The 20,149-nt window shown below is 42.1% G+C and overlaps 1 protein-coding gene across 2 annotated transcripts in view; it reads left to right on the top strand.

The window, feature by feature from the left end:
- The window catches only part of LOC109864906 (sideroflexin-5), a 31,155-nt gene that overhangs the window by 10,140 nt on the left and 866 nt on the right, over window positions 1–20,149 (top strand). Inside the window, exons 2-13 of one of the 2 annotated variants that reach the window (XM_020452972.2) lie at window positions 172–240; window positions 717–794; window positions 7,085–7,111; window positions 7,252–7,306; window positions 7,400–7,425; window positions 7,702–7,755; window positions 7,895–7,951; window positions 9,102–9,167; window positions 9,380–9,470; window positions 18,932–19,047; window positions 19,602–19,687; window positions 19,860–19,977. In XM_020452972.2, coding sequence (XP_020308561.1) covers window positions 172–240; window positions 717–794; window positions 7,085–7,111; window positions 7,252–7,306; window positions 7,400–7,425; window positions 7,702–7,755; window positions 7,895–7,951; window positions 9,102–9,167; window positions 9,380–9,470; window positions 18,932–19,047; window positions 19,602–19,687; window positions 19,860–19,977 — 843 coding nt within the window. Of the gene's footprint in view, window positions 1–171; window positions 241–716; window positions 795–7,084; window positions 7,112–7,212; window positions 7,307–7,399; window positions 7,426–7,701; window positions 7,756–7,894; window positions 7,952–9,101; window positions 9,168–9,379; window positions 9,471–18,931; window positions 19,048–19,601; window positions 19,688–19,859; window positions 19,978–20,149 lie in introns of those variants that run through there. The other variant, XM_031798422.1, reaches the window with a different exon arrangement.

Raw genomic sequence — 20,149 nt, 5'->3', positions numbered from 1 at the left:
ATTTGCCCACAACTTGGACATTTTGTCTGGGATGGCAAAATCGTGGCATAAGACAGCTAAAATTGTACAGTCTGCAAAGGCTTTAACCTATTTACAGAGATGGGTGTTAAGATTTGGTATTACTGTATGGTTAGCTCATCAATAATTAACTAGGCTCTTTCTCTATTCCAGAGTACCTTTCTTGGCCGGCTGAGACACTTTGTAGCGATCATCGACCCCAGCACACTCTTTGTGTCTGAGGTAAGGTACAGTTGAAAACATACATCCACATACTGTTTTAATAAATCAGCTATAGTTTTTGTAAGAGATACAAAAAACGTGGCCTTCCACTGACTTTCTGATTGAATATGAGACTTGAGAACTGTGGCAACAGGAGAATGCCGTCCACATTATACTGTAGATCTGGAATCCAATCTGATAGCACAGGGACGGACTTGGAACACCCCCCCCCCCCCATTACAGGGACGGCCTTGGAACAGCCCCCCCCCCCCCCCCCCCCCCCCCAAGTCCCTATTATTAGCCAAATAATTCTAATTATTTGTAAAAAATATATATATATATTTAAACAGGCACCTTGGGCTACAGATGGACCAGCCCTTCTGACATTTGCCAGAACTGCCGTTACCTAGTCCTTCTCTAAGATAACACATTTAAGAAGAAACCTAACTACCTACTGTTAATTCTCTTGTTGACTCAAATTACTCTTATCTCTCTAGAAACGATTGAGAGAATGCGTCAAACTCCTGGATGATTTTCAGCATGGAACACTACCACCTGGAGTTACGGATCGACAGGTGAGGATTTAAACATGGAACACTACCACCTGGAGTTACGGATCTACAGGTGAGGATTTAAACATGGAACACTACCACCTGGAGTTACAGATCTGCAGGTGAGGATTTAAACATGGAACACTACCACCTGGAGTTACAGATCTGCAGGTGAGGATTTAAACATGGAACACTACCACCTGGAGTTACAGATCTGCAGGTGGGTTTTAAACATGGAACACTACCACCGGGAGTTACAGATCTACAGGTGAGGTTTAAAACATGGAACACAACCACCTGTAGTTACAGATCTGCAGGTGAGGTTTTTTCTATAAAAAATTCATTTGTCAGTGTTAGAATATTTAGTGACTTCAGAAAGTCTTCATACCCCTTCACTTTTTCCACATTTTGTTGTGTTACAGCCTGAATTTAAAATTGATTAAACTTTTAGATTTTTGGTCACTACCCCATAAAACCAAAGTGGAAATATTTTTGACATTTTAAAAAAATTCATTAAATTGAAAAAAATGCTGAAATGTTAAGTATTCAACCCCTTTTATTTTATTTTTACCTTTATTTAACTAGGCAATGATGGCCGAGGAACAGTGGGTTAACTGCCTAGTTCAGGGGCAGAACTACAGATTTGTACCTTGTCAGCTCGGGGATTTGATCTTGCAAACTTTCGGTTACTAGTCCAACACTCTAACCACCAGGCTACGCTGCCGCCCCATTTATGACAACCATAAATAAGTTCAGGAGTAAACATTTGAAGAACAAGTCACATAATAAGTTGCATAGACCCACTCTGAGTGCAATAATAGATGCTACAATTTACACTTTGGATGGTGTAACAATGCACCCAGACACTACAAAGATACAGGCGTCCTTCCTTACTCAGTTGCCGGAGAGGAAGGAAACCACTCAGGGATTTCACCATGAGGTAAATGGTGACAGTTAGAGTTAAAACAGTTACAGAGTTTAACGGCTGTGATAGGAAAAAACTGAGGATGGATCAACAACATTTTAGGTACTACACAATACTAACCTAATTGACAGAGTTAAAAGAAGGAAGCCTTTTCAGAATACAAATATTCCAAAACATGCATCCTGTTTGCAAAAAGGCAGTAAAGTAATACTGCAAAAAAAAATGGCAAAGCAACAGTAGCGATGCATTGGTAAAATCACAGGGGAAACTAATTCATGATAATAAAGGCGTATTACAACTTTGCGTTGTTTGCTCTATAATTAGTTCATATTCCTTGATGCCGTTTTATATATATAGGCCTAAGGCAGAGACAATAACAAGACAGTGGTAGAATAAATCCAACCACAAATTTGTTTCTTTACAAAACCGGAGAGCAAAATCTGTCCGTTGCATGTAACAAACAGTTACATGACTTACAGCATGGTCAAGCAAGGTAATGTTTCAGACATTTTGGGACTACTGAACAGCTATTGATTTAGAACCACGGAGAGTTACCAGGAGCCACAAAGAAAACAGGAGCTGCCTCGAACTATTCTAGCACCATTTCAACTTCAACATTTCATCATATCACCTATGCTTAGTCTAATCCAGTGACAATGAAAATATACCAAAAACTATTTAGTCCAATCAATGTAAGGTAAATATGATGTGGCTGTGCATGGTGCTGATTTCTCTCTCTCTGTGTGTGTTTGCAAGTAGAAGAAAACATGTTTACTCACCCTACTTGTAAAGAAACGCCAATGCCATCCTCTTCATGTTGCCTAAACGGTCTATGACTATGTCATACAGTACACGCTTTTAGTTTTTGTTGTCCTAGGCTACCTGGCTAAAATAGTTGCTCGCTAACCTAACTTCCTTTCATGGGCAAAGATACGCCAGGCCATCTAGTTAACATTAGTATTCTATCTCAAATCAAATTTTATTTGTCACACACATACACATGGTTAGCAGATGTTAATGCGAGTGTAGCGAAATGCTTGTGCTTCTAGTTCCGACAATGCAGTAATAACCAACGAGTAATCTAACCTAACAATTTCACAACAACTACCTTATACACATAAGTGTAAAGGGATGAAGAATATGTACATAAAAATATATGAATGAGTGATGGTACAGAACGGCATAGGCAAGATGCAGCAGATGGTATAGAGTACAGTATATACGTATGAGATGAGTAATGTAGGGCATGTAAACATATAAAAGTGGCATTGTTTAAAGTGGCTAGTGATACATTTTTAAATTTTTAAAGTGGCTGGAGTTGAATCAGTATGTTGGCAGCAGTCACTCAATGTTAGTGGTGGCTGTTTAACAGTCTGATGGCCTTGAGATAGAAGCTGTTTTTCAGTCTCTCGGTCCCTGCTTTGATGGTGGTTGTTGTCCTTGATGATCTTTTATGGCCGTCCTGTGACATCGGGTGGCCGTCCTGTGACATCGGGTGGTGTAGGTGTCCTGGAGGGCAGGTAGTTTGCCCCCGGTGATGCGTTGTGCAGACCTCACTACCCTCTGGAGAGCCTTACGGTTGTGGGCGGAGCAGTTGCCGTACCAGGCGGTGATACAGCCCGACAGGATGTTCTCGATTTTGCATCTGTAAAAGGTTGTGAGTGCTTTTGGTGACAAGCCGAATTTCTTCAGCCTCCTGAGGTTGAAGAGGTGCTGCTGCGCCTTCTTCACGACGCTGTCTGTGTGGGTGAACCAATTCAGTTGGTCCGTGATGTGTACGACGAGGAACTTAAAACTTTCTACCCTTTCCACTACTGTCCCGTCGATGTGGATAGGGGGGTGCTCCCTCTGCTGTTTCCTGAAGTCCACGATCATCTCCTTTGTTTTGTTGACGTTGAGTGTGAGGTTATTTTCCTGACACCACACTCCGAGGGTCCTCACCTCCTCCCTGTAGGCCGTCTCGACGTTGTTGGTAATCAAGCCTACCACTGTAGTGTCGTCTGCAAACTTGATTATTGAGTTGGAGGCGTGCATGGCCACGCAGTCGTGGGTGAACAGGGAGTTCAGGAGAGGGCTCAGACGCACCCTTGTGGGGCCCCAGTGTTGAGGATCAGCGGGGTGGAGGTGTTGTTACCTACCCTCGCCACCTGGGAGCGGCCCGTCAGGGAGTCCAGTACCCAGTTGCACAGGGCGGGGTCGAGACCCAGGGTCTTGAGCTTGATTACCAGTTTGGAGGGTATGATGGTGTTAAATGCTGAGCTGTAATCGATGAACAGCATTCTCACATAGGTATTCCTCTTGTCCAGATGTGTTAGGGCAGTGTGCAGTGTGGTTGCGATTGTGTCTTCTGTGGACATATGGAAGCGGTAAGTAAAATTGGAGTGGGTCTAGGGTGTCAGGTAGGGTGGAGGTGATATGGTCCTTGACTAGTCTCTCAAAGCACTTCATGATGACGGAAGTGAGTCCTAGTCGTTTAGCTCAGTTACCTTAGCGGCCATGTCAGTGGCACTGTATTGTCCTCAAAGCGAGCAAAGAAGTTGTTTAGTCTGTCTGGGAGCAAGACATCCTGGTCTGTGACGGGGCTGGTTTTCCTTTTGTAATCCGTGATTGACTGTAGATCCTGCCACATACCTCTTGTGTCTGAGCCGTTGAATTGCGACTCTACTTTGTCTCTATACTGACGCTTAGCTTGTTTAATTGCCTTGCGGAGGGAATAGCTACAGTGTTTGTATTCGGTCATGTTTCCGGTCACCTTGCCCTGGTTAACAGCAGTGGGTCGCGCTTTCAGTTTTGCTTGAATGCTGCCATCAATCCATGATTTCTGGTTTGGGAATATTTTAATAGTTGCTGTGGGGACGACATCGCCGATGCACTTGCTAATAACCTCGCTCACCAAATCAGCGTATTCGTCAATGTTGTTGTTTGACGCAATGTGGAACATATCCCAGTCCACGTGATCGAAGCAATCTTGAAGCGTGGAATCAGATTGGTCGGACCAGCGTTGAACAAACCTGAGAGCGGGAGCTTCCTGTTTTAGTTTCTGTCTATAGGCTGGAAGCAACAAAATGGAGTCGTGGTCAGCTTTTCCAAAAGGAGGGCGGGGGAAGGGCCTTATATGCGTCGCGGAAGCTAGAATAACAATGATCCAGGGTTTTACCAGCCCTGGTAGCACAATCGGTATGTTGATAGAATTTAGGGAGTCTTGTTTTCAGATTAGCCTTGTTAAAATCCCCAGCTACGATGAATGCAGCCTCAGGATATGTGGTTTCCAGTTTACATAGAGTCAAATAAAGTTTGTTCAGGGCCGTTGATGTGTCTGCTTGGGTTGGGGGAATATATGCGTCTGTGATTATAATCGAAGAGAATTCTCTTGGTAGATAATGCGGTCGACATTTGATTGTGAGGAATTCTAAGTCCGGGGAACAGAAGGACTTGAGTTCCTGCATGTTGTTATGATCACACACGTCTCGTTAATCGTAAGGCATACCCCCCCGCCCCTCTTCTTGTTTCTGTCGGCGCGATGCGTGAAGAAATCAGCTGGCTGTACCGACTCCGATAGCGTGTCTCGAGTGAGCCATGTTTCCATGAAGCAAAGAGCGTTAGAGTCTCTGATGTCTCTCTGGAATGTTACCCTTGCTCGGATTTCATCAACCTTGTTGTCAAGAGACTGGACATTGGTGAGTAGTATGCTTGGGAGCGGTGCGCCATGTGCACGTCTCCGGAGCCTGACCAGAAGACCGCTTTATCTGCTCCTTTTATGGCAACGTTGTTTTGGTTCGCCGGCTGGGATTTGATCCATTGTCCTGGGTGGTGGGCAAAACACAGGATCCGCTTCGGGAAAGTCGTATTCCTGGTCGTAATGATGGTGAGTTGATGTTGCTCTTATATCCAGTAGTGCCTCCCGACTGAATGTAATAAAACCTAAGATTACCTGGGGTACCAATGTTAGAAATAACACGGGTATTCATGTATTCTACATCTAGCTACATGTGGAACTTCCATCCTCTCAGGCCAGGGTCACAATGTATGAATTTATGGTTGGATCATCATCATTGTCCAGTACAGAGAAATAAGTTAAACCACAAGTCCAAATCCATATCTCCATCCATGGTTAATTTAGAAAAGGGATGATTTTAGCTAGCTAGCCACCAGAAGACAACAACACAACGAGATGCAACAATTCCATTTTTTTTCTGTCAATAATGACTTGTGATGTAATTGGTCTGAAGTCAAATCCAAACCGACTTCCCTTGACACCTTTTTTTGCTGCTGCAGGACCAATCACAGCTGAGATTACTCAGTTTAGCTCAATGCTTATTGGCTTATTTGTTGTTGTTTTTTTTTATCAAGGAAGCCCAAATGCTCGCTGGCTTCCCTTGCATACAATGCTACGGGGGCAACAATGTCATCAGATAGATACCCTACACTTACTGAGACACAGGAATGCTGTTTCGTTTGCTCTGATGCTTTCTCCGGTAAGATACATTCAGCAGCCTCTTCTGAATTGATGGAAATGTATGGAACACAGAGAGACGAAATATACATGACTTTGTATGTTTTTTATTTTTGTCTTGGAATTTTTTGGGGAAGCCTGGCTTCCCTTGGAATCCATGAATACACGCCACTCAAAGCAATTAATTTTTTGTCCTGAATTCAAAACTGATTGGCTGGGCCTTGTTCCCCAGTGATTGGAACTGGCTGCCAAGTGAGTGGGCCTATGCCCTCCCAGGCCCACTCATGGCTGCACACCTGCCCAGTCATGTGAGGTCCATAGATTAGGGCCCAATTTATTTATTTAAATTGACTGATATCCTTAAATTAACTGTAACTCTGTAAAATCTTCAAGTTTTGCATGTTGTGTTTTATATTTTTGTTCAGTATACTTCAAAATCTATGGCAAAACCTGAAAATGGTTATCTACCAATTTGACAGAGCTTGGGCAAATGTTGCCCAATCCAGGTGTGCAAAGCTCTTAGTATCTTACTCAGAAAGACTCCCAGCTGTAATCGCTGCCAAAGGTGCTTCTACAAAGTATTTACTCAGCTGTGAGATATGAGATATTTGTGCATTTCATTTTCAATATATTAGCAACAATTTCTAAAAACATTTAGTTGACTTTGTCATGATGGGGTATTGTGTGTAGATGGATGAGATAATGTTTTATTTAATCCATTTTGAATTCGGACTGTAACACAACAAAATGTGGAGTAAGTCAAGGGGTATGGATACTTTCTGAAGGCACTGTACTATTCCAAAGAGGTTTTTTGTTTTCAAGCATATTGTTTATGATGCTTGCAATATGTAGTTGTAGCATACTCCTTACATTCAGCAGCCCAACATTTTCCCTCACTGCTCTGAAATGACACAGATGTTGTTTTTGACTCTCTAGCTATGGGAAGCCCAAAAGGTGAAGCAGGTAAGTTTTGGTGCACGTCTGCTTTGTATAAAGCAGTTTGACCCCATTTTGACCCCATGTATTTATTGCCATACGGTACATTCCCCCTCTCCTCTTGGCAGCATGCTGATGATGTTACACTATCTCATATCTGAATGCAGGCCATCATTCATCCTGACACAGGAGAGAAGATCTTCATGCCTTTCCGAATGTCAGGTATGACTTCCGAATGAAGATTTTCGACAGAGTGACTTTTATTTTGTTACTTGTCATTTTTACACTGATTTATATTATTTTGTATCTATACAGGTTATGTCCCATTTGGAACACCAATTGTAAGTCTTATATGAAAAATTACTGTATTTCATATGTATCTATGGAAAGAATATTCAACTTTGGCTATTTGTTTAATTATACATTGTCTTTACTGACTTCTTGGGGTAGATGGAAGCTTAGCTCTGGTCCAGGGTTTTAGTGTGCTTTACTGCACTTAGTAGAGGAATTTGCGCTAACAACATGGACCAGAGCTAATGGAAGCCGTCATTCTGGATCTGACAGACACAATGTAAGAGCGTAGTTGAGCTATTGTCTCCCTATCTGGTGTCATCTAGGTTGTGGGCCTTCTTCTTCCAAATCAGACTGTGGTATCTACTATTTTCTGGCAGGTAAAAAAAATGTCAAGACACCTTTTCAACAATAACCTTTTACCATATTGTTAATATCCACATTGGATATGTTCTCCTTCCCAGTTGGGTTAACTGATGTAATTGAATTTCACTGAATGTTTTTTTTTTCTCCTTTCAGTGGCTGAACCAAAGTCACAATGCCTGTGTCAACTACTCAAACCGCAATGCTACTAAGGTAGTGTAAGATGTTTCTAAGGTAGCGTAGGATGTTTCTAAGGTAGCGTAGGATGTTTCTAAGGTAGCGTAGGATGTTTCTAAGGTAGCGTAGGATGTTTCTAAGGTAGCGTAGGATGTTTCTAAGGTAGCGTAGGATGTTTCTAAGGTAGCGTAGGATGTTTCTAAGGTAGCGTAGGATGTTTCTAAGGTAGCGTAGGATGTTTCTAAGGTAGCGTAGGATGTTTCTAAGGTAGCGTAGGATGTTTCTAAGGTAGCGAAGGATGTTTCTAAGGTAGCGTAGGATGTTGTTTCTAAGGTAGCGTAGGATGTTGCTGCTAAGGTAGCGTAGGATGTTGCTGCTAAGGTAGCGTAGGATGTTGCTGCTAAGGTAGCGTAGGATGTTGCTGCTAAGGTAGCGTAGGATGTTGCTGCTAAGGTAGCGTAGGATGTTGCTGCTAAGGTAGCGTATGAGAGGATAATGGATTTTGTTTATTACGGCTTGATTCCCAGAAAAGCTATTAAATTACAGTTCTGTGTAAGTGTTTTTGGTCCACAGACTGTGCTGCTCAATAGCAACTAGCACTGCACCTCCTCCATCTGGTACTGTAGATTTCCTTCAGTATGCGGTTATCACTAAAACGTCACAATACGTTTGATTTGGCTGCTGGGGGGCAAGGAGAACCCCAGCTCAGCTAAAACCATTGACAAGTACGTTCCGTTTTCAAGGGATTGTTAAATAAATGTTAACTATTTTGTTGTATTATCATCACCTCTTGAAGAGCATAGTCAGAACTATAAATTTCAGATTATTCAATGCAAAACCATTGCGCACTTTTAGTTCCATCATCAGAGTTATACAGCAATTAACTTCTCCCCAGCAGGCAAATCGAACTCTCTGCACCTTATTGTGATGTTGTATTAATAATTACCTATTTAACCATGGGTCATATTTATTAGGCCCAAACAGAATAAAATTGACTGAAACAGGGAGGGATTACCTGGACTTGCAATAAGAAATGTTTTGCTAAGGTTTGCCCTAAAAAAAAGAAGTGTTTTGCACATATGGCTATGGTCGAAGTTTTGGTATTCAAGGTAATGATTTTAGCCAGCATTAGACTTATGTGAGAGGCTGTGAAATACTAAGTCATTCATGTTGTTCTTTATATTAGCCTACACCAACATCCACGTTTCTTCAAGGTTACTTCGGAGCTGTGACCAGTGCTGTCTCCCTTGCGGTCAGTTGAGTATTATACATTTATGGTAATTAATATTCAGTCTCAGAGCAGGGATTCTGTCCTGCCTATTTGTGTTATATGTAATAACATAGGGGCTACAAGTTAAATGGGTTTAAGTTTCAAAGTTTATTTGCCACATGCATAGGATACGACAGGTGTAAAACAGTACACATTTAGTTGTGGGTTTATCCTAAAGTTTGTGCTGTGTTTAGGTGGGACTGAATGTACTGATTCAGAGAGCCAACAGGTTGAGTCCAGCAACCCAAATAATCATACAGAGACTCATCCCTTTCCCAGCTGTGGGTATGTATTCAAAAATAATGATTTATTAAGTGATTATCATGACAGTATTCATGTGAAAATCTAGACTTGATTAAAACACCCGTTTACCACAATGTAATATGAGCTACAGGTGCAAATAAATACTGCCATTACGTTTGGGTTCATTCTCTGTCCTCTCCTGTATGTAGGTCTTCCCCTTTGCTTCCCTCACATGGATACACCACCTTTTAACAAGAGCTGCAAATAAACTGGTGTCAGAGGAGGCAGAGTTTTGCAGGCTTATAAAATGTCCTTGCTGATGTTTTGCTGCTGACTTCTATTCAAAAGGGATGGATGAAAATTGACAGAAGGGTTTAAAAAAAATATTGTCCAGGGATGGTCATGTTATTGATGACATTTCTATATTTCTCAGTGTTTTAGAATTAGTTGCTTATTAGGCTACATATCGATGTGTGCCCTCATCTCTGATTCTCCGCTGGGCTTGCAATATCATGTGTCTATAAAATATTTAGTGCAGTCTCAATCAAATGATTCATAGGCTATAGACTATATACTGCGAAGTGCATGCTCAGAGCAAAGTTATATTTCTAAGATAGCTGCTGGGATGGTGTAAATACAACTAGGCCGCATTACACATTGCAATGAATATTCCAACCCTGAGCCCTGGCCTGCTCTGCTCTCGCTGATCAAAAACTGTTTTGTGTCCTGCCTAACCAATGGCTGTGCTGTGTAGGCCTACGGTGGCAGTTCAGAAAGAGCGTCTAAAGCTTCTGAAACTAATATACGATTAGACCGACAGAGCACACATTTTTTTTATTTTATCTTGCGTCGTGGACTAGCCTATGTTCAGTTTGAGAAGGAGAGCGTGAAGACGAGGAGGACCAGAGGTCAACATTGATAGATTTGATTAAAAATAATGTTAAATACATCATGGGCAATAATCAGAGTTATGACCTCAAAATAAGCCAGATTCAGAACAAGCCTCACTACCTATGGAAATATATTCTCAGTATTACCCAAGAACAAGGAGGTCTTGTGGTTTTCGATTTCAATACTCTAAATAATACATATTTATTTTTGAAAACTTTTTTTTTGCCCCTTTTTGCTCCCCAATTTCGTGGTATCCAATTGGTAGTTTGTCTTGTCCTATCGCTGCAACTACCGTACGGACTCGGGAGAGGCGAAGGTCGAGAGCCATGAGTCTTCCAAAACATGACCCTGCCAAGCTGCACTGCTTCTTGACGCAATGTTCGCTTAACCCGGAAGCCAGCCTCATCATACACCGTACAACTGGCGACCGTGTCAGCGTGCATGCGCCTGGCCCGCCACAGGAGTCGCTAGAGCGCGATGGGACAAAGACATCTCGGCCGGCCAAACCCGGACAAAGCTGGGCCAATTGTGCATCGCCTCATTGGTCTCCCAGTCGCGGCCGGCTGCAACACAGCCCAGGATCGAACCTGGATCTGTAGTGACACCTCAAGCACTGCAGTGCCTTAGACAGCTGCGCCCCCCAGGACAGTATTTGGAATGTCTTCCTTATGTATTTATTTGACTCTGGTGGTGGTTTAGAATTTCTGCTTCCGTGTAATTTTGATGTTAATAAAATCCCAATAAAATTGGGCAAATTTCATAAGCAGGCACTTTTAGCTTGGATATTAGCGTATAAACATAATTGTCCTCCACACAGATACTTTCTATGGAACAACAAAGATATACGATTAAAAATAAGCCATTTTTTTCAGAACTGGTTTGAGAATACATTTATTTTGGTTGGTCAGTTACTGAATGAGGATGGATATCTACTCTCATATGGGGAATTTCTTGATAAGTTTAGAATTCCAATGACCCAGAGAGAATATGCAACAACAACAAAAAATTATGTGACTCCAATATATTTATTTTTTCTCTGTGGTTGATGTAACAGATTTACATTCAAATATATTCATTTGCAATATTAACATTCTCAAAGATATATGTAGTAATGAACAGATTAGTAATATTGTTTGTGATACTACATTTCCCTCAGCAAGATCTTTTCGGTCAAAAAACGTGCTAAAATTGCTAACAAATATTGTATCAGTAACAAGGTAAAGGATGTTTAATTTAAAATGTTACATATTATTTATCCTGTGAAACATGTTTTGGAAAGATTCAAGTTGTGATTTCTTTGGAATGGAGAAGGAGATCATTATTTGTTTTTACCTGTATTTATAGTATACTTTGTTACAAAAAAATCAGGACAGGTTGTACAATTTTAAAGATTTTGAAATGATTTATTTCAGAAATTCTGACAATGATGAAGATATTTAATTGAACTGCTAATAATATTAGGTACATTTTAATATTCACAAATGCAAATGGTCTAATTCAGAACTTTTAGTTCACTTTATAATTGAATTTAAATAATATGGCACTACTTATTACTTATTTTTAGAAAAGCAATTAAAACTTTTATTCTTAATGAATATGTTTTAGTTTTGGATTCCTGGCAATGTAAATCGTTTGTATGTATGCTTGTTTGCATGTGACTATTCCTCTTTTGATTGTTGATATTTGTTTGTTAATAAATAAATAGTAATAAGTAAAACATCTAAATATTGCAATGGTGAACCCCCCCCCCCATTGCTATATATATATATATATATATATATATATATATATATGTAGATACACACATAGAGTTGAAGTCGGAAGTTTACATACACCTTAGCCAAATACATTTAAACTCAGTTTTTCACCATTCCTGACATTTAATCCTAGTAAAAATTCCCTGTCTTAGTTAGGATCACCACTTTATTTTAAGAATGTAAAATGTCAGAATAATAGAGAGAATGATTGATTTATTTCAGCTTTTATTTCATTCATCACATTCCCAGTGGGTCAGAAGTTTACATACACTCAATTAGAGTGTATGGTAGCATTGCCTTTAAATTGTTTAACTTTGGTCAAACGTTTCGGGTAGCCTTCCACAAGCTTACCACAATAAGTTGGGTGAATTTTAGCCCATTCCTCCCGACAGAGCTGGTGTAACTGAGTCAGGTTTGTAGGCCTCCTTGCTCGCACATGCTTTTTCAGTGCTGCCCACAAATGTTCTATAGGATTGAGGTCAGGGCTTTGTGATGGCCACTCCAATTGCTTGACTTTGTTGTCCTTAAGCCATTTTGTCACAACTTTGGAAGTATGCTTGGGGTCATTGTCCATTTGGAAGACCCATTTGCGACCAAGCTTTAACTTCCTGACTGATGTCTTGAGATGTTGCTTCAATATATCCACATAATTGTCCTACCTCATGATGCCATCTATTTTGTGAAGTGCACCAGTCCCTTGTGCAGCAAAGCACCCACACAACATGATGCTGCCACCCCCGTGCTTCACGGTTGGGATGGTGTTCTTCGGCTTGCAAGCCTCCCCCTTTTTCCTCCAAACATAACGATGGTCATTATGGCCAAACAGTTCTATTTTTGTTTTATCAGACCAGAGGACATTTCTCCAAAAAGTGGCTTCTTCTTTGCTGAGCAGCCTTTCAGGTTATGTCAATATAGGACTCGTTTTACTGTGGATATAGATACTTTTGTACCTGTTTCCTCCAGCATCTTCACAAGGTCCTCTGCTGTTGTTCTGGGATTGATTTGAACTTTTCGCACAAAAGTACGTTAATCTCTAGGGGACAGAACATGTCTCCTTCCTGAGCGGTAGGAGGGCTGCGTGGTCCCATGGTGTTTATACTTGCGTACTATTGTTTGTACAGATGAATGTGGTATCTTCAGGCGTTTGGAAATTGCTCCCAAGGATGAACCAAACTTGAGGTCTACATTTTTTTTTCTGTGGTCTTGGTTGATTTCTTTTGATTTTCCCATGATGTCAAGCAAAGAGGCACTGAGTTTGAAGCTAGACCTTGAATACATCCACAGGTACACCTCCAATTGACTCAAATGATGTCAAATAGCCTATCAGACTCTTCTAAAGCCATGACATCATTTCCTGGAATTTTCCAAGCTGTTTGAAGGCACAGTCAACTTAGTGTATGTAAACTTCTGACCCACTGGAATTGTGATACAGTGAAATAATCTGTCTGTAAACAATTGTTGGAAAAAATGTATTGTGTCATGCACAAAGTAGATGTCCTAACCGACTTGCCAAAACTATAGTTTGTTAACAAGAAATGTGTGGAGTGGTTGAAAAACAAGTTTTAATGACTCCAACCTAAGTGTATGTAAACTTCCGACTTCAACTGTATATATTTAAATATATTCTAGTAACTTACATTGTGGTTCTGAACCTTGAAGCAGCAGCCATAGCACAATAAAGCGACAAATTCAAGTAGACATAATTCATTTCAACAGTCCTCATTTTAATTACACTTTACTACCAACAAGATGGCTTTGTGTTGGAGCCTATTTATTCCTATTTAAGAAATAAGAGGTAGGCCTATCTGTTTGAATGACGAAATTAGGCTATAGGCTGCTATATCCTCCACCCACCATGCACTCTTTAAATAGCCTACCTTCATATCAGTGCAGGGCTGTTAAGTTCAAACCAAGACTCAAATTGAGAGGGTATGAGAGGGTATGCCATAGGCCTACCTTTTTATTAAAGAAAATGGCAAAAATCATAAATAAATAATAATACATTTTTAAGAAAATGGATCTATAGCAGAGCTTTGGTCCGTGTTGCTTTCTGCTAGAAAGACCGTGACTCCAATGCATATGGGGGATATCATTGTTTCGTTTGTTTGACATTTAGAGGCTGAGCTACAACCTTCTATAGCCGAGGAGACAAAAAATGTACTTTGCTTGGGAAGTAATCGAATTCTGTCACTATCGCTTAATTAAGCTATTCACTTTCTGTACAATAGAAGATGTTTAAACCCAGACAGCTTTTAGAGAAACACTTGTGACCTTCTCTCGTTGGGTTAAGCCACAGAAGAAGAGTAGCCAGCAGATAAAGCTTACATTATTCTGCGTCATTCTGCCTAGGGTGGAAAGGTAGGCCTAGCTTTTGAAAGATTCCTAATGACGTCTCAGATTTAATTATTGGCAAACGGACAGTTTTGTTGCAAATAAGGCACACTGATTTTTGGCTCCCGAGTGGCACAATGGTCTAAGGCACTGTATCTTAGTGCAAGAGGCGTCACTATAGTACCTGGTTCGATTCCAGGCCGTATCACATCCGGCCATGATTGGGAGTCCTGGTTTGGCCGGAGTAGGCTGTCATTGTAAATATGTTGTTCTTAACTGACTTGCCTAGTTCAATTTAGCCTGTAATTTCAGTCATTTGTGTGGGGGAAAAAAACATTCTGATATGTAAAATGACGTGGAATTGCATTAAATGTTTATAAAAGGCACTTTTCTTGGACCTGCAAATACGATGATATAGTAAAAACATTGCATTAATCTAAAGGTGATCTTTCCACCCCTACTCTTGTGCATGGTGGTCTGCGGACCAACAACCTTCTGGCCCTCAGCCCTCTGCTCTATCAAAATGTCTGTGTTGCCATGTAATGCTTACTTTATGAAGAACAGTTTTGTAACCTGCACATCTAAGGCTCTGGTCTATCCAAGATGTGAGGGGACAACGTAGACATGTTTTCTGCTATCCACTTTGTTTGAGTTATTATTTTGGGTATATGGGATGGTCACTTGTTTCTTTTCAAACATTCAGGGAGAGTTTCGGTAAAATATATTTTGCTGAAGGGAGGACCATCCATTTTCATTTCAGAGAAGCCCGATTTTCTCCATGTAACCCTTTTATTATAAATAACGTTCACTCAAATCAAATGTTATTTGTCACATACACATGGTTAGCAGATGTTAATGCGAGTGTAGCGAAATGCTTGTGCTTCTAGTTCCGACAATGCAGTAATAACCAACGAGTAATCTAACCTAAAAATTTGATCTAACCTAAAAATAACCTAAAAACAGCTACCTTATACACACAAGTGTAAAGGGATGAAGAATATGTACATAAAGATATATGAATGAGTGATGGTACAGAACAGCATAGGCAAGATGCACTAGATGGTATAGAGTACTGTATATACATATGAGATGAGTAATGTAGGGTATGTAAACATTATATTAAGTGGCATTGTTTAAAGTGGCTAGTGATACATTTTTTTTTACATGTATGGCAGCAGCCACTCAATCTTAGTGGTGGCTGTTTAACAGTCTGATGGCCTGAGATAGAAACTGTTTTTCAGTCTCTCGGTCCCTGCTTTGATGCACCTGTACTAACCTCGCCTTCTGGATAATAGCGGGGTGAACAGGCAGTGGCTCAGGTGGTTGTTGTCCTTGATGATCTTTATGGCCTTCCTGTGACATCGGGTGGTGTAGGTGTCCTGGAGGGCAGGTAGTTTACCCCCGGTGATGCGTTGTGCAGACCTCACTACCCTCTGGAGAGCCTTACGGTTGTGGGCGTAGCAGTTGCCGTACCAGGCGGTGATACAGCCCGACAGGATGCTCTCGATTGTGCATCTGTAGAAGTTTGTGAGTGCTTTTGGTGACAAGCCGAATTTCTTCAGCCTCCTGAGGTTGAATAGGAGCTGCTGCGCCTTCTTCATCATGCTGTCTGTGTGGGTGGACCAATTCAGTTTGTCCGTGATGTGTACGACGAGGAACTTAAAACTTTCTACCCTGTCCACTACTGTCCCGTCGATGTGGATAGGGGGTGCTCCCTCTGCTGTTTCCTGAAGTCCACGATCATCTCCTTAGTTTTGTTGATGTTGAGTGTGAGGTTATTTTCCTGACACCACACTCCAAGGGCCCTCACCTCCTCCCTGTAGGCCGTCTCGTCGTTGTTGGTAATCAAGCCTACCACTGTAGTGTCGTCTGCAAACTTGATGATTGAGTTGGAGGCGTGCATGGCCACGCAGTCGTGGGTGAACAGAGAGTACAGGAGAGGGCGCAGAACGCACCCTTGTGGGGCCCCAGTGTTGAGAATCAGCAGGGTGGAGATGGTGTTACCTACCCTCACCACCTGGAGGCGGCCCGTCAGGATGTCCAGTACCCAGTTGCACAGGGCGGGGTCGAGGCGCAGGGTCTCGAGCTTGATGACTAGTTTTGGAGGGTACTATGGTGTTAAATGCTGAGCTGTATTCGATGAACAGCATTCTCACATAGGTATTCCTCTTGTCCAGATGGGTTAGGGCAGTGTGGGTGTGATTGCGTCGTTTGTGGACCTATTGGGGCGGTAAGCAAATTGGAATGGGTCTAGGGTGTCAGGTAGGGTGGAGGTGATATGGTCCTTGACTAGTCTCTCAAAGCACTTCATGATGACGGGAGTGAGTGCTACGGGGCGGTAGTCGTATAGCTCAGTTACCTTAGCTTTCTTGGGAACAGGAACAATCCTCTTGAAGCATGTGGGAACAGCAGACTGGGATAAGGATTGATTGAATATGTCTGTAAACACACCATCCAGCTGGTCTCCGCATGCTTAGAGGTCTCGGCTGTGGATGCCGTCTGGACCTGCAGCCTTGCGAGGGTTAACACGTTTAAATGTTTTACTCACGGAGAGTCCGCAGGTTTTGGTAGCGGGCCGTGTCAGTGGCACTGTGTTGTCCTCAAAGCGAGCAAAGAAGTTGTTTAGTCTGTCTGGGAGCAAGACATCCTGGTCCACGACGGGGCTGGTTTTCTTTTTGTAATCCGTGATTGACTGTAGACCCTGCCACATACCTCTTGTGTCTGAGCCGTTGAATTGTGACTCTACTTTGTCTCTATACTGACGCTTAGCTTGTTTGATTTCCTTGCGGAGGGAATAGCTACACTGTTTGTATTCGGTCATGTTTCCGGTCACCTTGCCCTGGTTAAAAGCAGTGGTTCACGCTTTCAGTTTTGCGCGAATGCTGCCATCAATCCACGGTTTCTGGTTGGGGAATGTTTTAATAGATGCTGTGGGTACGACATCACCAATGCACTTGCAAAGGAACTCGCTCACCGAATCAGCGTATTCGTCAATGTTGTTGTTTGACGCAATGCGGAACATATCCCAGTCCACGTGATCGAAGCAATCTTGAAGCGTGGAATCCGATTGGTCCGACCAGCGTTGAACAAACCTGAGAGCGGGAGCTTCCTGTTTTAGTTTCTGTCTATAGGCTGGAAGCAACAAAATGGAGTCGTGGTCAGCTTTCCCGAAAGGAGGGCGGGGGAGGGCCTTATATGCGTCGCGGAAGCTAGAATAACAATGATCCAGGGTTTTACCAGCCCTGGTAGCAAAATCGATATGCTGATAGAATTTAGGGAGTCTTGTTTTCAGATTAGCCTTGTTAAAATCCCCAGCTACAATGAATGCAGCCTCAGGATATGTGGTTTCCAGTTTACATAGAGTCAAATAAAGTTTGTTCAGGGCCGTCTGTGTCTGCTTGTGGGGGGGAATATATGCGTCTGTGATTATAATCGAAGAGAATTCTCTTGGTAGATAATGCGGTCGACATTTGATTGTGAGGAATTCTAAGTCAGGTGAACAGAAGGACTTGAGTTCCTGTTTTGTTGTTATGATCACACCACGTCTCGTTAGTCGTAAGGCATACCCCCCCGCCCCTCTTCTTACCAGAAAGATGCTTGTTTCTGTCGGTGCGACGCGTGAAGAAACCAGCTGGCTGTACTGACTCCGATAGCGTGTCTCGAGTGAGCCATGTTTCCGTGATGCAAGAACGTTAGTCTCGGATGTCTCTCTGGAATGCTACCCGTGCTCGGATTTCATCAGCCTTGTTGTCAAGAGACTGGACATTGGCGAGTAGTATGCTCGGGAGCGGTGCGTGATGTGCCCGTCTCCGGAGCCTGACCAGAAGACTGCTTCGTCTGCCCCTTTTACGGCGTGATTGTATTGGTTCGCCGGCTGGGATCCGATCCATTGTCCCAGGTGGTGGGCAAAACACAGGATCCGCTTCTGGAAAGTCGTATTCCTGGTCGTAATGATGGTGAGTTAACGTTGCTCTTATATCCAGTAATTCCTCCCAACTGCATATAATAAAACCTACGATTACCTGGGGTACCAATGTAATAAATTACACGTAAAAAAACAAAATACTGCATAGTTTCCTAGGAACGTCAAGCGAGGCGGCCGTCTCTGTCGGCACCGGAAGTTCACTCTGTAAGCTTTGTGTGGTTAGCATTGTGTAGCTAATAGCTATCCTCCTACTACCTCGATCACTGTTCAATGTTGACAAGGTTATACTGTAAGCTCTCTCTAGTTGTACATGTGTAACCTATGTCCTTACTGAGGGCTGGTCTATAGAAATCACTTGCTGAAGTGGAATCCTCCAAACAAATTAATGTGAAATGTATGCATTGGTCATGTTGGAATACTCTTAAAATGCATCTACACTTCCTTCCATTTTTAAAGTAGTCTAGTTGTTGGATTAGTGATTACTTCAAGTATGGGAGGGAGGAAAGACACATTTTTACAGTCTTTAAACAGGTAGGTCTCAATGTCAGCTGAATGTTATGCAGCGGCACTTTCACAACCAGTCTTCTCCACTTCCTCAGCCAGTGCCAACATTTGCAATGTGGGCCTCATGAGGCACAATGAGCTGTCGGAGGGCATCGACGTGCTGGACGGAAATGGGAACGTGGTGGGCTCCTCAAAGATTGCTGCCAAACATGTGAGTGGCTGGCCATCGGAACTCACACTAGCCTGTATAAAAACACTGTTTCCTCCTGGCCATGAAATGTTTGATATCATTCCACAAAAACTGACTGGCTAGCTAGCTATCAAACATACTGTGCAGATATATCAAATGCAATATTCTTTCCAAATTTGAGGGGTCTTTAGACTGAAAGATACCCTGACCAAGATGGCCGTCCTGTTATCACGTTGTCGATATGTCTATGACCATTCTAGTGTTTTATTTGATGTGTTCCTGACAAAATATGTTGTCTGTAAACTGTTAATATTGTATATTCAATGCGACATTTGTATTTTTGTGTGGAGGATCCGTTTCTGAATAGTCTGTCCACTACTGAAGTCGGTATGATTCATCATATGAGGTTGAACAAACAACAGGTTTATTTGATGATTTATTATTAGTCTAACATATTTATGCCTTTTTTCCACATATGCCATATCCTTCTAATCTCATGGAAGGGGGAATTTAATCCAACACATTGCAATATTTTGAATTGAATCATGTGCAGAATATTTTTTCTACCCCCCCAGGCAATTATGGAAACTGCCTTTACCAGAGTGGTCCTCCCGATGCCAATCTTTGTCCTTCCTCCCATCATCATGTCCTACCTAGAAAAGTATGTCATGCAGATCAACAGACTGCACAGATCAACAGTCTGTGGCATAAATTTTTTTGTCTTGTTGACAATTACTATTGGAATCGTGTGTAAGAAATATTGTATTAGTGTTGAGATCGTACTCCATACAAATGGCAATATCAAAATGTGTGCTAATCTTCATGTCTGTTAGACTTCCATTCCTGCAGACGAATCGGAGGCTGTTGCTGCCCATCCACAGCCTGGTGTGTCTGGCTACCTTCAGCCTCTCGCTGCCCCTGGCCATCAGCCTATTCCCACAGATGTCTCAGGTACTACTGCTGCTGCTATCCCTGGAGGCTGCCTGGACAGCTGGGGAGGAATTCACCTCACACACACTTCACTTGTCATTTCCTTCTTCACTTGTAATTAAGAACGAACTACAAAGGTTTTGGGTTTGGAGGTACTGTGAAGGGCTATTAAGTGTTGCAGAGGACTGGTAGG

Source organism: Oncorhynchus kisutch, linkage group LG19, assembly GCF_002021735.2.
Source record: "Oncorhynchus kisutch isolate 150728-3 linkage group LG19, Okis_V2, whole genome shotgun sequence".
Taxonomy (NCBI): domain Eukaryota; kingdom Metazoa; phylum Chordata; class Actinopteri; order Salmoniformes; family Salmonidae; genus Oncorhynchus; species Oncorhynchus kisutch.
Note: the sequence above shows the minus strand (reverse complement) of the source record. Positions and strands in the feature narration are given on the sequence as shown.